The following is a 19918-nucleotide window of genomic DNA, read 5'->3' as shown; positions in this document are numbered from 1 at the left end:
ATTTATCCAGTCACCTGTTGATGGACTTTTGAGTTGGTTCCACCTCTTGGATATTATGAATAGTGAATGCTGCTATAGTCATGCTTGAACATGTAATTAAGGCCTTGTTTTCAATTCTTTGGGGTACATACTTAGGAGTAAAATTACTGGGTCACATGGTAATTCTGTTTATTTTTTGAGGGACCAACAAAATGTTTTCCATCAGCAGTGTACAAAATTCCTATTTGTCAACATTGTGACCAATATTGGTTTTTCTTTCTTTTTTTTTTTTTAATTATACTCATCCTGCCCTAGCCAGTTTGGCTCAGTGGATAGAGTGTCTGCTTATGGACTGAAGGGTCCCAAGTTCAATTCTAGTCAAGGGCACATGTCCGAGTTGCAGGCTTGATCCCCAGTGGGGGGCGTGCAGGAGGCAGCCGATCGATGATTCTCATCATTGATATTTCAATCTCTTTCTCCCTCTCCCTTCCTCTCTCTGAAATCAATAAAAATATATTTAAAAAAAATTACACCCATCCTAGTGGATGTAAAGGGGTAGGTGATTTTGTATGTGTGCATGTTTTCATTCAATAAACATTTTTAAAAGTAATTTATTAATTTGAGAGAGACAGAAACATCAATTTATTGTTCCACTTATTTTTTTAAAAATATATTTTATTGATTCTTTTACAGAGAGACCCTTTCTGAAAAAGAAGGACAGAGAGTCAGAAACATCGATGGGAGAGAAACATCAATCAGCTGCCTCCTGCACACCCCGTACTGGGGACGTGCCTGCAACCAAGGTACATGCCCCCGACTGGAATTGAACCTGGGACCCTTCAGTCCGCAGGCCGACACTCTATCCACTGAGCCAAACCAGTCAGGGCTGTTCCACTTATTTATGCATTCATTGATTGATTCTTGTATGTGCCCTGACCGGGGATTAAGCCCACAACCTGGGCATGTGCTCTGACCGGGAATTGAACCAGGACCTCCCGGTTCATAGGTCAATGCTCAACCCCTGAGCCACACCGGCCAGGCTGGAAAACTGTTGGGCATGACTTTCTAAAGCAGGACTCTTACCTAGACTCAGGCACCTCTCATAGGGCACAGACTAGCAGAAATGAATCACTGCAGCTTTGTCCACAGATGCCAGCCTGGGCACAGCCCAGACCCTGCAGGCACCTGTCAGGCTGAAGAGCCAGGGCAGGGCCCCGTGCCCTCCTCTGTGGCCAGAAAGCCGTGAGGTCGCTAGCTGGCAGCGGAGAGAGTGGAGCACAGACTTCAGTGCACAAGGAACCCATATTTTGCAAAAACAGTTTGAAAAAGTCACAAGCAGACAGCTTCGGCCCTCAAGAAGCAAAATTTAGCAGTCCCGGGGTGTGGGAGAACTCAATTTCCAGAGTTACCCTAACATACTACTCAGAATATCCGGCCGCAACAAAACATTGCAAAGCATGCGAGTAAACAGGAGAGGGTGACCACTCACAGGAAGAGGAGACCTTCACAGAACGTCGCTGGTGAGTTTTGGAGCTGAGAAGTACAATGACAAACGGAAGATTCACTATCACTAGAGCCACAAAAGTCCACTGCTTTCTTACATATCAGCAGTGAGCAACTGCAATTGAAGATATTGTCATTTATTAGTACCAAGAAAAAGGAGGGGGAAAAAGAAATATTTAAGTATAAATCTAACAAAATATGTACAAGATCTATGTGAGAAAAACATCAAAATTGATGAAAGAAATTTTAAAAGTTCTACATAAATGGAGATATATTCCAGGTACATGGATAGGTACACACAATATTGTCGAGATGTCAGTTCTGCCTGGCCGGTGTGGCTCAGTTGGTTGAGTGTCGTCCCAGGCACCAAAAGGTTGCTGATTCAATTCCTGGTTAGGGCACATGCCCTGGTTGCAGGCTCAATCCCCAGCAGGGGGTGTGCAGGAGGCAGCCGATCAATGCTCTCTCTCATCATTGATGTTTCTATCTCTCTCTCCCTCTCCCTTCCTCTCTCTGAAATCAATAAAATATATTTTTTAAAAAGTTTTCCAAAGTACAAACGTCTACTCCTAGACACAGGAAGAAAAGATTCTTGTTTATTTTCAACATAGAAATCTCGCCCCTCCTCTGCCCACCACCACCCTTTGCTGCCCCTCTGCTTGGCCAGGCCACGCCTAGCAGGACGCCAGGCAGGCAGAAGCTTGGGCAGGCGAAGCTGCCTGTGCAGCCTTGAGCACTTGGTCCATACAGTCAGCAAATGGCCCTGGTCTGGAGGCTCAGAGGGAGCCCAGCAGCTGGTCGTGGCCATACATGGGGGCCTGCAACACGGAGCAAGCCTGCTGGCAGGAACAGTGAGCTGACCACAGCTCCCCCGACCCCGCTAGGCCCAGTATGGGGGGTGAGGCTAGCTGCGTGCTGGGAAAGCACATCCTCTGGCCTCACCCAGCCCCAGCTTCTTGTCCGCCATTGCCCTGAGGCTGGTCCTGGGAGAGGGCCGTGCCCCTACCCCGCGGCTGAGCCAGTCCTCGGCTGTAAGTCGGAGGCCGTTGGTCGGCCTCACTGTTCTTGCTACCACAGGAAGGTGTCCAGCCTGGCCTGGGAGGGAGGGAGCGCTGGCCTGGCCCCCACCTTCTGCTTGGCTTTGGCCTTGGGCTTGGGCTTCACCGGCAGGGGGCGGATCATAGTTGTGTCGGTCTGAAGGAGATGTCAAGGCGAAGGCTGAAGGGGGCCTGGAACGCAGGCAGGAGAGGCTGAGACTGGGGGTGGGCCGCCCGCTCTACTCAGTGAGGTCTGGCTCTGCACACCTAGGGCAGCAGCCCCTGGCAGGCTGGGGTTTGGGGTATAGGTGAGGGAGGGTGTGGGCTCCAGAGCTCAGCTCAGCCAAGGCCACAGAACAAGGATACAGGCTGGATGAACTTGGTCCGGCCCCCTAGGCCATCGAAGCCTGTTCTGACCTGAAGTGAAAGGGAGAGATGAGCGACAGGCTGTGGGTGGGCCGTGGGCTGGCCTTGCCCCACGGGAGGCACACTCACTGCGTCTGTGCTGCGGCGGGGCTCCGCCCTGGCTCTCTTGGCTGGCTTCTGGCCCAGGACGGCGTTCCGGATGAAGAGCGGGAAGGCGCCGGCCAGCTCCTCGTCGGGCTCTCCGGCACAGTGCTGGCCGCCCAGCGAGAGCCGGGGCTCCTGCCGGAGACCCAGGGCCAGGCTTGAGCTGGGTGGCAGCACTTGAGCGGGATGGAGGACTAGGACACCCCCCCACCTCCTGTGCCTCTCGAGGAGCAGAGAGGACAATGGGCAGGTTTCAGGGGACCCCGCAGGGCCCCAGTCCTGGGCCAGGACTGATGGGGCAGCCTCCCAGAGTCCAGCTTCACTCTGTCCTGGCCAGGGACTGAGGGACTCAGATGCTGGTGACTGAGCTTCTGGGAGCCTTACCTGCTTGGAGCCTTTGGGCAGCTTCCTGGGACCGTCCTGAGTGGGAGAGCTGAGACACGAAGGCAAGAGGCAGGTGAGCAGACACAGGACATGCCCCCTGCGGAGCCACCATGTGGCATGGCGTGTCGTGCTGGGTGCTGGGCAAGGCACCTCAGTGATCCCCACGCCAAGGGCAGCCCTGTGACCAGCTGGACAGTCACAGCGGCCAGAGGGGGGAGGCAGGGAAGGTTGGACCACGTGCCAACCTGGTGGCTCCCACTCAGGGATAGGCTAACCCCAAGCTCCAGGCACCTCTCCATGTCCTAGGAGAGCCCAACCGACTCACACCCAGAGGAGGGAAAGCCCTGACACAAGCAGACACACCAATGAGCTCAGGCCTCGCCCTGTCTGCCCAAGAGGGGCCACCACCCACGAGACCCTCAGTGAGTTCAACAGCCCCTAGAGCAGGGCTAGGCCACCTCCCTGGACAGGCCGGGCCAGGCCACCCCTTCCCAGCTCCTGAGCTGGACACCACATTTCCATCCAACTCCTGGGGACTCCCCAGGTGAGGGGGGATGGTGACCTATGGTTGAGAATAACAAAGAACAGCCCTGGTTCCCCCTCCCTGGGCAGCACATACTTCCATGCCAGTCTCCATGATGAACTGCACGTGGCCTGCGTGGCCAGGGAGACAGCCTCCCGCTGCCAGTGCCACTGCATCCCTGGCGCAGGTCCCACCCACCCACTGCAGCTCTGCACAGCTTCCCACACCTGCTGCTACGGACTGCCCCCTAGGTGGGGTGGGGCCTGGGCTCCATGGTTTCAGGTGGCCCTGCCTCCAGCATGAGTCTGAGAGGTGCCCGAAGGAAGAGGAGGTGGAGAGTTCCTGCTCAGGACTCCAGGGGGCAGGCATGCCACACAGTGGGAGCACCCACACCATCAGCCCATCCTGTCCCCACGGGACCTCTGCATCCTCTCCAACCCCCTCCCCTGCCCCCTTGCTTAAAGGGCGATGGTGACGATGAATTAGACAAGCAAGACAAAGGCTGTGCAGTCCGTGCTCAGGGAGGAAGGAGGCGCCGGAACCAACGCCAGTCCAGCCCAGAGGACCATCGCTGCCCCGCAGCCCTGCAGAGCTGCCAGGCGGGGCCTGCAGGGACCGTAGCCCTCCCCTCTCGGCGGTGGGCAGGGCCAGGGGATGCCACTTACTGTGCCTTCTCCGGGCAGAGCTTCTTGGCATGGCCATGCTGAAGGCCAGGGGGCCGGGCCGGGGGGGTGTCCACGTCAAAGGTGGCATTGAGGTCAATGTCATCACTGAAGGCCGGCCGGCGCAGCTTCAGGCTCAGCATCTCAACAGGGGCCGGGCTAGGGCACAGACAGAGGTGGCCCAGGGTCACAGTGGCGCCCAGGACAGCAGCCCGAGGGCTCCGGAGATGGTTCCTCTCCAGGGGCCTGCAGCCCGCCCCGCTCCGCGCCACCTGCGAGGAAGCCCTGATCTCCACAGGAAAGCCCACTCGGCGCAGTCCTCCAGTCCTGGACCAGTGGCAGGTGGGCGACAGGGAAGGAGCAAGCAAAACCCACACACAACCCAAGTGTGCAAGGGCTACTGCCGTTTGAGCAAGCGGCCTCGTTTCTCAGATTGCAGTGCAAGGAGCCGGAAACGTGGCCACAGATCGGCTGCCCCCTCGGTGCTGCTGTGGCAGACGGCACCTTAGAAACTGAGAATGACTCCCTCCGGGGCTGGCACGTTCCTCGCTTGAATATGACAGACATTAAAGGAGGGTGTTCAGACAGTAAACTTAATAACAGGAGCAATGCTCATATGTGACATTTAAAAAGCAATACAAACCCAGACAAATCAGACTTCATGAGAATTAAAATTTTGTGCATCAAAACATATTATTACAGAGTAAAATGGCGACCCAGAGAATGAGAGAAAATATTTGCAGATCATATCTCTGGTAAGGGATTAAAATCTATAGAGAACGAGAACTCAACAAGGAGAAAACAAACAACCTGATTCAAAAATGGGTAAAGGTCTTGAACAGGTATTTCTCCTAAAAAGATTGACAAACGGCCAATAAGCCCATGAAAAGATGCTCAAATCACTCACTAGGGACGCAAATCAAAACTCCCATGCTGCCACCGCACACCCATTAGGGTGCTGCCCCCCAAACACGATACAAACCAACCAGGAAACAAAGGAACAGGGGTCGGTAAGGACGTGGGAAGACTGGGACGTGTGCGCGCTGTCGCTGTCGGTGGGAATGTGAAATGTACAACCACCGCGGGAAAGAGAAAGGCAGCCAGTTCCACAGAAAGCTACCAATAGGACTCCACAGGACCCAGCCAGCCCGCCGGGAGCCTGTCCGAAGGAGCCGGCAGCAGGATCTCGGAGAGAAATGTGCACATCCCTGTTCACGGCAGTGGCGCTCACAACAGCCAGAAACGGAAGCAGCCCAGGTGCCCGCCCACCGAGGAACAGAAGAGCACACGGTGGCAGTCACATACAATAGACCAGGGGTCCTCACACCTTTAAACAGGGGCCAGTTCACTGTCCCTCAGGCCGTTGGAGGGCCGGACTATAGTTTAAAAAAAAACTATGAACAAATTCCTATGCACACTGCACATATCTTATTTTGAAGTAAAAAAACAAAACGGGAACAAATACAATATTTGTATTTGCATGTGGCCCGCGGGCCATAGTTTGAGGACCCCTGCAATAGACTGTTACTCAGCTTTAAAAAGGCACTTCTGCAACACGCTGCAACACGGCGGACCTTGAGGCCATGATGTTAACTGAACTAAGCCAGTCACAGACACGCGGTATGATCCCACTTATCTGAGGCATTTACCTAGAATAGTCTCAACCACAGAGACGGAAAGGCGGCAGTCTCCTGCCCCCAGGCCACAGACAGAACAAGGGCTGCAGGGCAGTCTACCGCCTGGCAACTGTGACGACCTCTGCCATAAGCCCATACTTTCCAAATTCTCAACGACTGTTTTCACCTTTAGGATGGGGAGGTGTTCAATTAGAAAACTGCAGCCAGTAGGATTTTCCTAACCCACCCAGGCCTGGTGGGGCCCCCAGCTCCTGTGGTCGGAGGAGGATTCTGGGGAGCGGCAGGGGCACTCCCCACGCCCCCTCCCTTCCCCCAGGAACCAGCCAGGGTCCCCGAAGTCCTCCTCCCTCCACTTAGGGGTAGGGCTGTGACATGAGGGTGAGACTCGGGCAGGGGCTCAGGGGGTGCCGAGCAGAGGAAAGGAACTGCCACAGGGATTTGGGGGGAGCCTGTGGGAGCCTGGACTGGCTTCCTTCCCCTGGCCCGCCCGCGGAAGCTCCCCCTTCCTCGCCTGCAAGTGCGATCAAGGCTGTGTGGTCGCACCTAAGCCCACTCCTCGCGGAGCCACAGCACAAGGCAGCAGCCAGAACCACTCAGGCCTACTTTTCACAGCACCTGCTGTCCTGCCCCCCTCCCCCCACCCGCGAGTCCAAGTTAGAAGAGGGGCACCCAGAGGCAGAGGCAGGCAGTCTGGCTGGGGGCAGCTTTTCTCTCCACGTGTCTTATGGCAGGGCTTCCTGCTGCCACCCCCAGCCCCTGCCCAGTGGTGCCCACGACACGTGCCCAGCTTTGGCTCACGTTAAGACAGTCTTCTTCCCTTGCACCTCCTGTCCCCGCAGAGGGAACTCAAGATGCAGAGGTGCTCAGTGCCCCCTGGCTCATGAGGACAGTTCTTGTCCCCTCACACCGTTCCCAGCAAACCCTTCTCTTAGGAAGCTCGCAATGTCCCCTCCTTCCTTCCCACCTCCTGTCTGCCACGCAGAGTGTGCAGCCCAGCAGCCCGCCCAGCTGGCGGAGGCGCTGCCAGGCCGTCCTGGGGACGCCATCACCTTTGGAACATTTACCCACGGCCTGTGTACAGACAGGGCCTCGTGCCAGAGGCCTCAGGGGGTGGAGCAAGACACTCACAGCCCAACTTTCCAAAACTGAGCCCAGGCCCTGGGCAGTCCACCGCCTGTGCGGGGGGATGGTCAGTGTCTCCCCATGAGCTCATGGTGCCTGTGGGCCTTCCGTAAGCAAAGGCCTCCCAACACCCTTCAGCCTGGAGGGCAGGGGCCCTTGGGGTCCCTGAGAGAGGTCTCCCAATTGCCCCTCTGTAGTTGGGGGTGATAGCTACCTCTAGAGGCTACCCTGAAATGACAGGAGTGAAGGACAGCCCTACGGCAACAAATGAATGGGCAACCACCACCAGTACCCACAGATCCCCTAAACTCTGGGAGCGCATGGCAGGGGACAGCAGATCTACAGCCGGAACAGCAGAGGGTGAGCTTGTCGCTACGGGGGAGACCAGGGAGGCTCTGCAGGCCGCTGAGCCCAGGGGGAAGAGCCGACGCACAGGAAGGCACAGAAGCAGGAGGGCAAGGAATGGTTCTCAACAGTACCATTTGGCTGCAGCCTAAAGACCCACCGCAGCCCGCAGTGGCCCCCGCGTGCTGCAGGCCCGGTGCCAAGGGCCCCGGGAGGTATTTGGTGAGGACGGAGTGGCACGGTGCCCAGGGTCTGCTGCTGCTAGGCTGACTGGAAGAGTGAGGGGGTGGCCCCCAAGCCGCACGGGGGGCTCCAGCGCCTGGCTGGACGTGGGGAGCGGGAGCATGATGATCTCCCACAGGACACGGACAGTGGCTCAGCTAAGAGGGGGGCCACTAGCTTGTGTGCTGTCTGGGCCCTCAGCTGGACAGTGAGGGGGAGATGGCCCGAGGATGCCCTCCCCAGTGGGCTTGTGTGACACGCAGGAGGAACAGAGGCCACTCCTGGCAGGGACACGCATCCCCAGGCTCTTGGCTCCCTCTGCTGGCAGCGCCAATGCACACGCTCCAGGGACCAGAGGGAATTCTCTGAGCGAATGTTTCCCCGTCTGCTCCAGGTGAGCCTCCCATAAGCCCCTGCCCCTCCCTGACATCCGGGTCCTGTCTGGGGGAGCCCAGATCCTGCCTGAGCTGCCCCGCGTGGCCGGCACCCCCGCGCACACACCTCTCCAGCACCAGGCGGTCCGCGGCCTCACTGCGCGCCGGCGGCAGGCTCAGGGTCTCCTGCAGTATCGTGAGCTTTTTCTTCAGGCTCTTGGGGACAGAAAGAGAAAGTGTCAACGAAAGGCTGAGGTGTCAAGTCCAGACAGACTGCCAAGGACGAGAGGGACACGCAGACGGCAGGCCGAGCGGCGCAGGGCCTGCAGCCCCGCCCAGGCCCAGAGGCCGGGCCCCCCCGGGCCCAGACGCCTCCCTGGTGCCCTCGGGCTGTCGGTGCCCAACAGACTCTGAGGGAAGACCCTGGTGCCATCTGCCAGGCTCCAGACCAGGCCGAGGTGTACATCCCGACCCACCGGACGCGGGAGAGAGGGAGCCCAGAGCCAGCTCCACCGACTGTGCAGGCTCCGGGCAGAGCCAGCCCAGCTCTGCTCTGCGAGGCACACAAACCACCCCATTCCCGCCAGGGGTGCCCCTCACCGCAATTTCCTTGTCGGCACCCTGCAAATCCTTCTGGGCCGACCTCAGCTCCAGCTTGGCCTGGTCCAGCTCAGAGCAGACCGCCTGCAACTGCAGGCAAGTGGAGGGGGAATGAGCCAAGGGTGGCCACGTGCTCTGCCCCACCTGCTGCGGCCCAGGCTGCTCAGGGTAGACCGGGGCCCAGAAGTGTGGGGGCCCCTGGGGAGACCCTAGCTCTATGGGCTGGGCTGCCCCTATGCCCTGAGGGCCGTGGATGCACCGGGCCCAGGCTTGGGGCCGTGCAGACCTCGCAGGCAGCACATTGGGACCTGTGCCCTCCCGCCAGCTGAGGGCCGGAGCCGGGAGGAGCAGGGGCATCAGGCTGCACGCCAGGAGAGCACCTGCGTGACTCGCCGCCCGAACTGGACAAGCCACAGCCTGCGCCAGCGCCTGGTCTGTGAGCCAGTCGACTACCCTTGGGCCAGCTGCACCCTCAGGCCCAGGCCTTGCTCAGGAGCCGTGACCGCACGTGAAAGCAGGACGGCCATCTCCCTCACCCTCTGCTCCCACAGGTACCTTGCTTCTGGAGGAAAACAAGTCCTTCTTGAGCTTGTCGGCCAGCTCCCCGGAGGCCTTCCGAGCCTCTTTCAGATTCTCATACTCCCTACACAGGGGCCAGAGAAAGAGACTTCGGAACCGGACACCTGCTGGTCGGACTGAGCACTAACCAAACACAAAGCCCAGCCCCACCCTCCCTCCTGCTCTGGCACCTGAGCTCAAGGGGTAGCGTGTGGAGGGTCCTATCCCAACGCCAGGAGGGCAGCCAGTCCTCCCTCCGGTCCTCACTCAGGAGGCCCCTGCACCATCTGGCCCCCACAGGAGGCATCTGGGGTCCTCTGTGCCTGTCAGCCAAGCGGCCCTTTCCCCACCTCCTCCCCACAGTGCTGGCGAGTCTGAGCAGTTTCTGCTGTGAGCCAGGCAGGGTAGTAACAGTGCTGCTGGGACCCAGGTGGCTGAGACCACAAAGGGGCTCCACTCACAGAGCCGGGCCAACCTCCTTGGAAATAACGCCTATAACCACTCACTTCTCTCAACCCGAGGCCAGTGATTGCTGTCCCCATTCAGTAAGCAGAGGGTCAGAGAGGCTAAGAAACTGGCTCTGGCCACATGGTGAGGTGGGCTCAGAGGGAATGGAGGTGGCCGGCTCCCCCGAGCTGGCCCCTAACTCCACCTGCTCTGCCTGGTAAGGGAGGGCAGCAGGTGGGCAGGCATGGCTGGGTGCCATGGCGTAGCGCCTGGGCTGGGACAGAGGGACGGGGTACACACTTCTTGAGGGACACGCAGTACACGGCCAGCTGCTCCACCGCTGCCTGGCCCACACCCATGTCTCGGATCATCTCCTCCACCTCAGGCCGCTGGCTCTTGAGTAGGAGCTCAATCCTGAAAAATACCGACCCACGGCATTGAAAATTTGGAGACAGCTCTGCCTCCCTTTGCTGCTGTTGCTATGGTGACAGCCGGGGCTGCTAGGATGCTTTGGCAGGCGGGTCTGCCCAAAGAAAGGCCCACAGCAGAGCTGAGCACAGCCTCAGGGATGCTGCTGGGGAGGAAGGGGTGCTGCCCGAGGTCCTCCAGGCCAGGGATCCCCAGAGAGAGGCTCTTAGAGCAGAAGGCCTGCAGGTCATCTGGCCACAGGCAACAGGACAGGGAGAATGTGGCCAGGGCCCCAGGGGAAGTGGAGGAGCCCATAGAGGCCGAGCAGAGACCTGTGCCCACACCCAGCTGGCCCGAGCCCCCCCCATAGCCTCTGGAGGTTAGAGCCACAGCGGTGACCCAACTCCTGGGCAGTCCTGTGAGCTGTGCCCCCGGGGCCTGGGCAGGCAGGGCCGGCCGCGCACCGCTCCATGGTCTGCATCTTGCTCCTGAGCCGGCGGGCCTCCTCCCGGGCTTGTTTGGTCTCATCCTGCTGCTGCTCCAAGAACTTCATCTGCTTCTGAGGAGCAAACACCCCAACATGCCTGTCACCTGGGGGATCCCGGGACCATGGCTAACGCCACCGAGGAAACTACCCCAGAACTTTCCGCTTTTGAAAATGCTGAAAACCACGTGTCCCCTCAACCCCTAGCCGGGAGGTAAGGCTGCTGGGCGCACGCGAGCTTGTGCTTTTCTGCTAAGAGGCCCTCGGCCAGCAGCTTCCGTACCTCCCCGCGCTTCCTCCTGAGCTATGTCTCTTATAGGTACAGCCCCGGCCAGCACCCACAGGCCTATTGTGGGCTGCCAAACTCCTGTGCTGGGCCTTATGGTGTGTGCTGTGCAGTCCAGGCCTCGCTGTCCACCATCTAGACCCATGGACAGCGGCCAGGATAGCAGCGCGGAGCCAGGGGCGGCTGGCCAGCTGCCCTCAGCCCGAGACCCTCCACCTCTGGGAATGCCATCAAACACCTGCTCTGCAGCCAGGAGCTGCTCTGCTGCTTCCCTTCCCCTGGCCAGGCCACGTGACCCAGACCAGCCACCAGCAGGAACAGAGACCATGACCACCCCGGGGCTCTGTCTGTTCACAAGGACGCCTCCCTCCCCCTCCAATGGCACCCCACAAGGACTGCTCCTCGCTGCAAGGCCAGAATGTCAGCTGTGGGTTCAGATCAATCGCCTCCTGCCCCTGGGAGAGCAAGAGGCTCGCCAACCGGCTGATACAAAATTCATCGGGTCTAGAGCGCCGGCTCTGCAGGCTCTGATCTGCCCGGGCAGCACAGCACAGCAGCTTCAAAGGCCTCGCGCCTCGCTGGGTGCCGTTTGATCTGGCTCCGGAGTGCAGCCCGCCGAGGGCTAGAGTGCGCATGGACGTGTCAGCGGCTCCGTCAGTGGAGTACACGCCGCTCTGGGAACATGGCCCCGCCTCACCAAGGTCCTGGCTCAGCAGCCCCTCCATGAAGTGCTGGGAAACCTCAGCTCTTCAGACTCCAAGCACAACACTCATAAGTGTGGCCAATATGGCCCTTTTCCTGCGGCTGGTGGTACAGTATGGAGGCCTGGGGGAGAGGGGGTCACCTCCATCTTACACCTGCACACACCCAGCTGCTGACCAAGGCAGAACCGGAAGTTAAGCCTAAAGCGGTGAGCCTGGGCTGGGGCTCCATCCCTCCCCGCCCCCCCGCAATGGTGCCCAGGGGACCCAGGGCCCACCTTGAGGGTGGAGCACAGCATGTCGGCCTCGTCCAGGGCCCGCTGCAGAGACTCCACGGTGGCGTTGCGCTCCTCCAGCGTGTCTCGCAGGGTGTCGATGATGCCCTGGCTGTCCCGCTTCTCCCGCTCTGAAGCAGGGGAGGAGGACAGCCACCTGTCAGCGTGAGCACCTGGGCTGCTGGGTGCCAGCACCCCACCCCAGAGACAGGTGAGGAACAAGTCCCAGGCCAGAGGCTGGGTGGCCGCGTTAGGAAAGCCGGCTGGAGTCCTCGAGCAGAGACGTCACCGCTCCCTCGCCCATGCATCCAGTCACTTCATCGTCCCAGAAGCCATGCAGGCTCCTGCCAAGCTCCTGGCCGAAACCTCTCCTACAGACACTCTGGTGCATCAGGCGGCCCCTCCCGGCTCAGGCTACCTGGTCCAGGGGCAGTTTCAGTCCCTCCCTCTCCTCTCCTTTTCTGCCAGTCACAAGAGCTGGCCAGACTCATGGACACACAAGCAGGGAGAACCCCTGGCCTCTCCCACCAGCACCCAAGTCAGAGGCTTCCCATGGCCCAGTGCCGCTTGCTGACTCACCTTTCTGGGAAAGCTGGGCTCTGACATTATCCAGTTCATTCTGCAAGGCAACAGGCACAATAAGCAGCAGCCAGGCATCACAGCTGCCTCCCATCAGGCTGTGGGTCCCTGGGAGCCTTGCTCTAGCTCCGTGACTTTTTAAGCAGCAGCTAAGATGGGGGAAATAATCTCAGGTACAGGACCCCAATGCAGGGAAAGGAGAAGAGGAGTGAAGCAGGGTCTGTGTGGTCAGCCCTACAGCGAGGAAGCAAGGCCCCCTTGCTTCCTTGGCCCTGTGCTGGCCCTGACCCTCTCTGGGCATCAGCTGCACTCACTGGGAACAAAGTTGGCATTGCCAAGGACCTTGGCCACCACTCCTTCCCTCCACCCTGGGGTCCTGCTTGCTTCACAGCTGGCTCTGTGCACCACAATCTTCCAGCCCCAGGATCAATATGGTTGGTGAGCCAGGACAGCTGTGAGGCCCTGGATGGAACCCCACACGTGCGAGGTTCTAACAAGACTGTCCGAGCCTCTGGGAGCCTGTGTGTACATTCCGGAGCCCCTGCTGCAGACCCGCTGAGAGGCAGGGCAGCACTGCGCCCAGCTCCCACTCAGGAGGCCAGAGCATTCAACACCCTTGTGGGCAAGAGAGGTGCCTACTCCATAAGCAGGAACACCAACAGGCTTGGCCAAGGGTCCATGGTGGTAGGTGGATGGAATCCCGGCAAATCCTCCTCCAGATCAACACAAGACTCAGACTCTCACCTGGGACCAATACTGAAGCCCAGCCCCAGTCGGTGGATAAGCCCCATGTGGGCTGGGCTGGGCTGGGCAGTGTAGGCTGAACACCTGGAGGCGGGAGTGGTGGGTTGAAAAGGATGTGCTTGGGCTGCCTGAGAAGAAAAGCCACCTCTAGTCCCCTGGCTCCTGCCACACCCGAGCAGGATGCCTTCCAAGCCCTTGTTCCCAACTACTCAAGATGCTGCCTCCTGTCTCCTAGTTCTGGCTTTGAAAGCCGGAGAGACATGAAGCTGCCTTTGTTGCATGCATCACGGGGAGAACACAGCTTAAAACTGGGAGCAGTTACCATGACGATGAACATGCTGGCTTTCAGCACAAAAGCTCCCCGTTCTTGAATCAGTGAGGTTCCAAGGACACCATGGTACCCTGGAGCCAAGGCCAAATGAGCCCTGATCTGACAGATGCCCAGAAAATTAACCCTCAGAGTCCACGTTCATGGCAAACTCTAGTCCCACTTCCTCAAGAGGCTTCTTATGCACAAACAAAGCTGAATCTTAGACCTGGAGGAAAAGCAGTAGGAGTGCAGGAGGGAACCCACCCTCCCTCGTCTGCAGTGTGGGTTTCTGCCTCGGCTGCAAATCCGGATTCCAGGGCTCTGCCCTCTATTCCTGCCCGGGGAAGACACGGGCACCGGAATACGCTGAGCCCCCGGCAGGTTTGGGCACAGCCAGGTGTGTGAGCAAAGGGCCCACACATCTCCCTGGCTGCGGGCTAGGAGTTTCCTCTTCTGCCCCTGGCTGTCCACGCAGCAAAGTGGGCTGGGAGGATGGTTGTAGGCCCTTTGCAAGGCGAGGGGACCTTGGGAGGGGCACCCCGACCCTGGGTCGGAATTGCTCCGAAACCCCAAAGGGAGAGCTCAACAGTGTGTTTCTCCAACAACTCATCTTCACCTGTCCTCTGTCTCCCTCCACGCGCGAAGTACTCGCCCTGGTGGGAGCAGAAAGAACTCCCAGAGAGCGTGGGGCTCAGTGGGAAGAGAAATTCCGGTACCTTTAAGAATTCTGCATCTAAGACCCCCTCCTCCTCCTGGGCCAGGTCAAAGAAGAGCTTGTTGATGATGGATCTTCGGCCGACCTGGAGGGGAGAGCAAGGGAGAATGTGACCGCCCCGCGGGGTCCGGGCCAGGCCTACTCTCGGGCCCCACATTTCACACCGTGTCCCTGGGAGTCAGAAGACTCTCGCCCTGCAGCGCCCCGAGCTGGTGCCACGGGCCGGGTGGTTCCTGAGGTCATGTCTCTGGGACCCATATGGTAACTACTCAAAAGACACCCCAACTCTAGGTACTGGGCATTGAGAAACTCGGGAAAGGCAGAGTAGGGGCCCAAATCTACCAGGTGAAGACTGACCCAGGCAGGGAGTGCATCGGCCAGCTACCCGTGGGCATATGCAGGCCTCCCGAGCCACAAATCATGAGGGTCTAAAAGGACCAAAGATACCAGCCTCAGAGACCATCTCTCGTTCCTGCTTCCTGGCCAGGAGAAGAGGCCTTAAGCTGAGGGATTCTCCCTTCCCCCCTCACCTGGATTCGGCACTGTGGGCAGGTGCGACTTGGCGCTGTATCAAACCACTGGATTAGGCTGGAATGAGAAGCAGAAAAACAGACTAGCGAGTCATGGCTGGCTGGAGACATACAGGCCAGGTTGCCACCCTGTCCGCAAAAGGGTCTGTCCTGCTCCTCCTGGACCCGGTAGAGAATTGTCCTGGCCAGGTGGCTCAGGTGGTGGGAGCATTCAACAAAAAAGGCTGCGGGTTCAGTTCCCAGGCAGGGTGTGTATGGGAGGCAACTGATCAATATTTCTCTCTTGCATTGATGTTCCTCCCTCCCGCCCCCCCTCCCTCCCACCCTCCCTCTCTTCCTCCCTCCCGCCCCCCCTCCCTCCCACCCTCCCTCTCTTCCTCCCTCCCTCCCTCCCTCCCTCCCACCCTCCCTCTCTTCCTCCCTCCCTCCCTCCCTCCCATCCTCCCTCTCTTCCTCCCACCGTCCCTTCCTCCCTCCATAGAGGCAATACATGCAGAGGCGATCACTTTAATTTCCCAAAGCTAATTAACGAAATAATTCCACAGCCCTGACCGGTTTGGCTCAGTGGATAGAGCGTCGGCCTGCAGACTGAAGGGTCCCAGGTTTGATTCCGGTCAAGGGCATGTACCTTGGTTGCAGGCACATCCCCAGTGGGGGGTGTGCGGGAGGCAGCTGGTCGATGTTTCTCTCTCATCAATGTTTCTAGCTCTCTATCCCTCTCCCTTCCTCTCTGTAAAAAATCAATAAAAAATATATTTTTGAAAAAAATTATTCCACAAATGGAAGAAATGTAATGAATCCCAACCAGGGTAAGTAAAAAATTATAACAACAAGAGAGCCGAGGTGTCTACCTAATTGTCAGACAAAACAGACTTTAAAAAAATAAAAAAAGGTTACAAGAGACAAAGAAGGGCTTTATATATCAATAACAGGTTCAATCCAAGAAGAAATAACAATTATAAACACGTATGCACCTAAACAGAGAGCCCAAAAATATGTGAAAGAAACTTGGAGAGAATTGAAGGGAGAAATCTTTCTGAAACAAAAATTAAAGATGTCAGTACCCCACACTTTCAATAATGGATAGAACAATCAGACAGATGATCAACAAAGAAAGAGAGAACTTGAACAATAAAATAAACTAACCAGGTCTAACAGGCATATCCTCCACCCAGTAACAGCCGAATGCACATTTTTCTCAAGTGCACACGGAATCCTCCAGGATAGACCATATGTTGGGCCACAAAACAAGTCTTAATAAATTTTAAAATATCTAAATCACAGAAAGCATTTTTCGTTACCACGATGCAATGAAACTAAAAATCAGTAACAGAAAGAAATAGAAAATTCACAGTTAAGAGTAAATAAAACAACACATTCTTAAACAACCAATGGGTAAAGATGTAATTACAAGGGAAATTAGAAAATCCTTTTTTTTTTTTAAATATATTTGATTGATTTTTTACAGAGAGGAAGGGAGAGGGATAGAGAGTTAGAAACATCAGTGAGAGAGAAACATCGATCAGCTGCTTTCTGCACACCTCCTACTGGGGATGTGCCCGCAACCAACGTACATGCCCTTGACCGGAATCGAACCCGGGACCCTTCAGTCCACAGGCCAACACTCTATCCACTGAGCCAAACTGGTTAGGGCAAGAAAATCCTTTAAAATAAATGAAAACATATCAAACTTATGAAATACAGCAAAAGCAGTGCTAAGAGGGAAACTGGTAGTTGTAAACACACATTAAAAAAAGAAGACACCCGTTAGGATGGCTATTATAAAAGCAAAACCAGCCCTGACCGGTTTGGCTCAGTGGATGGAGCGTCGGCCTGCGAGGTTCCCAGGTTCGATTTCGGTCAAGGGCATGTAACTTGGTTGCAGGCACATCCCCAGTAGGAGATGTGCAGGAAGCACCTGATCGATGTTTCTCTCTCATCAATGTTTCTAACTCTCTATCCCTCTCCCTTCCTCTCTGTAAAAAATCAATAAAATATTAAAAAAAAAAAAAAAAAGGGCAAAACCAAACCAGAAAATAACCAGTGTTGGCAAGGACATGGAGAAATCGGAACCCTTGTGCAGTCACTGTTGGAAAACCGTAAGGCAATTTCTCCAAAAATTAAATATAGAATTACCATAAAACCCAGCAATTCTACCCCTGGGCAGACCGAAAAGAAATGAAGGCAGGGACTCGAGCAGATGCTTGTTTACCAACATTTATAGTAGCACAGCTCACAGCAGCCAAACACAGAAACAAACCAAGGTCCATTAACAGATGAAGGATTAACAAAATGTGGCCCAAACCGGTTTGGCTCAGTGGATAGAGCGTCAGCCTGCGGACTGAAGGGTCCCAGGTTCGATTCCGGTCAAGGGCATGTGCCTGGGTTGCGGGCACATCCCCAGTGGGAGATGTGCAGGAGGCAGCTGATCGATGTTTCTCTCTCATCGATGTTTCTGACTCTCTGTCTCTCTCCCTTCCTCTCTGTAAAAAATCAATAAAATATATTAAAAAAAATGTGGTATTTCCGTACAACTGAATATTATCTATATATATAAAAGCCCAGCAACTGGAAAGGCGGAATGACTGGAATGACCAGTGGCTATGATGCGCACTGCGGCAGCCAACCAGCCTGATCCAGGCCCTGATTGGCCCCCCACACCCCGATCGGGGGTGGTGCCGACTGGCCAACCACCCACAGCCCCTTCCCCCCGGACCCCTTCCCCTCCCGGCCCGGCCCAATGGGGCCCCATTGGGGCAGGTCAGCCGGACCCCACTTGTGCACAAATTCGTGCACTGGGCCTCTAGTTCAGTCATAAAAAGGAGTGAAATTCTGATACATGCTATAATATGGATGAACCTTGAAAACATGATGCTTAGTGCCATAATCCAGACTCAAAAGAACAAACATTGTATGATTCTACTTACATGAGGCACCTAGACTAGGGAAACTCCAGGAGACAGAGGTAAAATGGAGCTTTCCAGGGGGGTTGGGGAGGGGGATGGAGTTATTGTTTAATGGGTGGTGGGTTGTTGTTTTTTGCCTGGAATGATGGCAAAGCTCTAGAAATAGGCAGTGGCGATGGTTACACCGAATTATTAATGTACTTCATGCCACTGACTTGTACGCTTAAAAATGGTTAAAACGCACGGCGTCTTTCAGCTCACCAAGTGAACACCATGGGCAAGGCTCACCCTCCCAAGCTGGAAAAACGATGGACAAAAGGTACTGAAAGTAGGTGGTGGCAGACATGCCCCAGGAATCCTGCCGGAATCCGATCCCTTTAGGAACCTGGTGGCAGATCATGTATGGATAGATAATGGCAACGAGCAGGCGACAGAACAAGATTAAAATGGAGGAAATACTACCCTCTCAGAAGCCTTAGAAAGAGCAGAAACCATGGCTGTGTTCACCAGAGAAATCAATTGCTTCCTCATGTCCCCTCTGCAAAGGATCTAGTTTAAAATCGGGTCATGTGCTTTTCCATACTGAATTTTTGGTTGTTGTTAAATAAACTGCGTAACAGTCCAAAAATGGCTAAATGGTAAATTTTATGTTATATACTTTTATTACAATAAAAAGGCATGTAGTAATAAAAATTAAAAAAGGAAAGAAATGGTTGCGCTGGTGAATTCTGCTCTGCGTATTTCACCACAAGAAATAAGGCGCCCAGGGGCCCTGCACCAGCCTGCCCACAGCTGCCGGGCATCGGGCATCGCTCCCACCAGCTGCGCTCAGTGAAGGTCCCGCGGGCGCAGGGCGAGCAGCGCCACCGCTCATCGGGCCGCACCTCCTCGCCCTGCGACGTAACTGGGTCCTGCCGGTCGGTGAACACGCGGGGGGTCTGACCAGAGAGCGGCCTCTGCACACACTCCACCCGCCAAGCAAACCACACAGACCGGCGGCCAGGGGCCCACCAGGCGTCCGTCCCCAGGAGGCCGAAGGGCTCGCCAACGTGGCGAACGCTCACCTCCGCCCGGGCTGAGGGTTTTGAAGTCGCCTCGCTTCGCCGCCAAGCCCGTCGTGCAAGCCCGTGCTCTGTCTTCCCTGAACGGACTCTGTGCCCCCGCGCCCAGCTCGGCTGTCACCTCCTTCCCTGACCCGCCTCCGCCCAGGTCGGGACCTCCCGTGGGGCGCCCGTCCGGGCGGCGGGGGCCCGACACCCACTCTCCTGTCGGGAGGACGGCAGAAAGCGTCCAGCCCCACAGCCGTCACTCACCACTGCAGGTGGAAGGTGTGGCCGCAGTGGATGGCGGCCACGTCGCGCGAGTGGTCGAAGAAGTCGGAGCAGATGGTGCAGAGAGCGCGGATGGGCATGGTCACCCGACTCCAGGGCCCGGGTCGCCAAGGAAACCGTGGCAGACCTGGGCCGCGCCCCCGCGTCTCAGCTCCCTTCAAATTTGGCTCCTCGGCGCGACTTCCGGGGTAGGACCGGAAGTGGCTACGCGAAACGTGGAGGCTGAGCCTAAAGGCTGAGTCCGGATTGGACGAACCCTGGGGGGGCGGGGTTTAGCGACCCTGCGGGCGAATAGAATCCCGGGGCGGAGCGCGGGCCGGAAGCTGCCTGCGGGAGCGCGGCGGCGGCTCCCGGGAAGGTAATTGTACCGCAGAGCGCAGCGCGGGAGCGGGAGCAGCTTTCGGGCAAATCAGAGCTGCTGCGCGGTGCGCCGGTGCGGGCTCCCCGGCCTGGTCCTTCATGGCAGCCTCCCCTGAACCTCGGGGGAGTCAGGACCGCGGCCCTGGGGGATGGGACGACGGTCCCGGTGGAGAGCGGGCCCGCCGCCCTCCGGGCAATGATGGCCCGCGCGCTGGAAGCCCACAGTTCCCACAGACCCAAAGGACGCCCGCCCTCCCGGCCCCCGGCCGTAGAGTCGTCCTGGAAAGATGGACACGGGTCCTCACCCCGCATGACGGACGGCCCCCAGGTTTGCAGGCGCAGGGCCAGGACCCTGACGGCTGCTCCTCGCGCCCGGAGGATCGGTT

The 19918-nt window shown here is 57.2% G+C and overlaps 1 protein-coding gene across 1 annotated transcript; it reads right to left on the bottom strand.

Annotated features, from left to right (window-relative positions):
• Window positions 1–800: 800 nt before the first annotated feature.
• On the bottom strand, window positions 801–19373 carry TRAIP (TRAF interacting protein). Its single transcript, XM_059664712.1, has 15 exons — window positions 19155–19373; window positions 14936–14993; window positions 14407–14490; window positions 12637–12676; window positions 12061–12188; window positions 10776–10870; window positions 10204–10317; window positions 9454–9541; window positions 8899–8988; window positions 8426–8514; window positions 4602–4757; window positions 3414–3462; window positions 3015–3164; window positions 2886–2936; window positions 801–2676 (listed from the first exon to the last, which is right to left on the bottom strand). The coding sequence occupies exons 1-15, from the start codon at window positions 19250–19252 to the stop codon at window positions 2551–2553; spliced, it is 1416 nt and encodes a 471-aa protein (XP_059520695.1). The 5' UTR covers window positions 19253–19373; the 3' UTR covers window positions 801–2550.
• Window positions 19374–19918: the final 545 nt, after the last annotated feature.

This window comes from Myotis daubentonii, chromosome 14 (assembly GCF_963259705.1).
Source record: "Myotis daubentonii chromosome 14, mMyoDau2.1, whole genome shotgun sequence".
Lineage (NCBI taxonomy): Eukaryota > Metazoa > Chordata > Mammalia > Chiroptera > Vespertilionidae > Myotis > Myotis daubentonii.
This window is presented reverse-complemented; position numbering and strand designations above follow the sequence as displayed.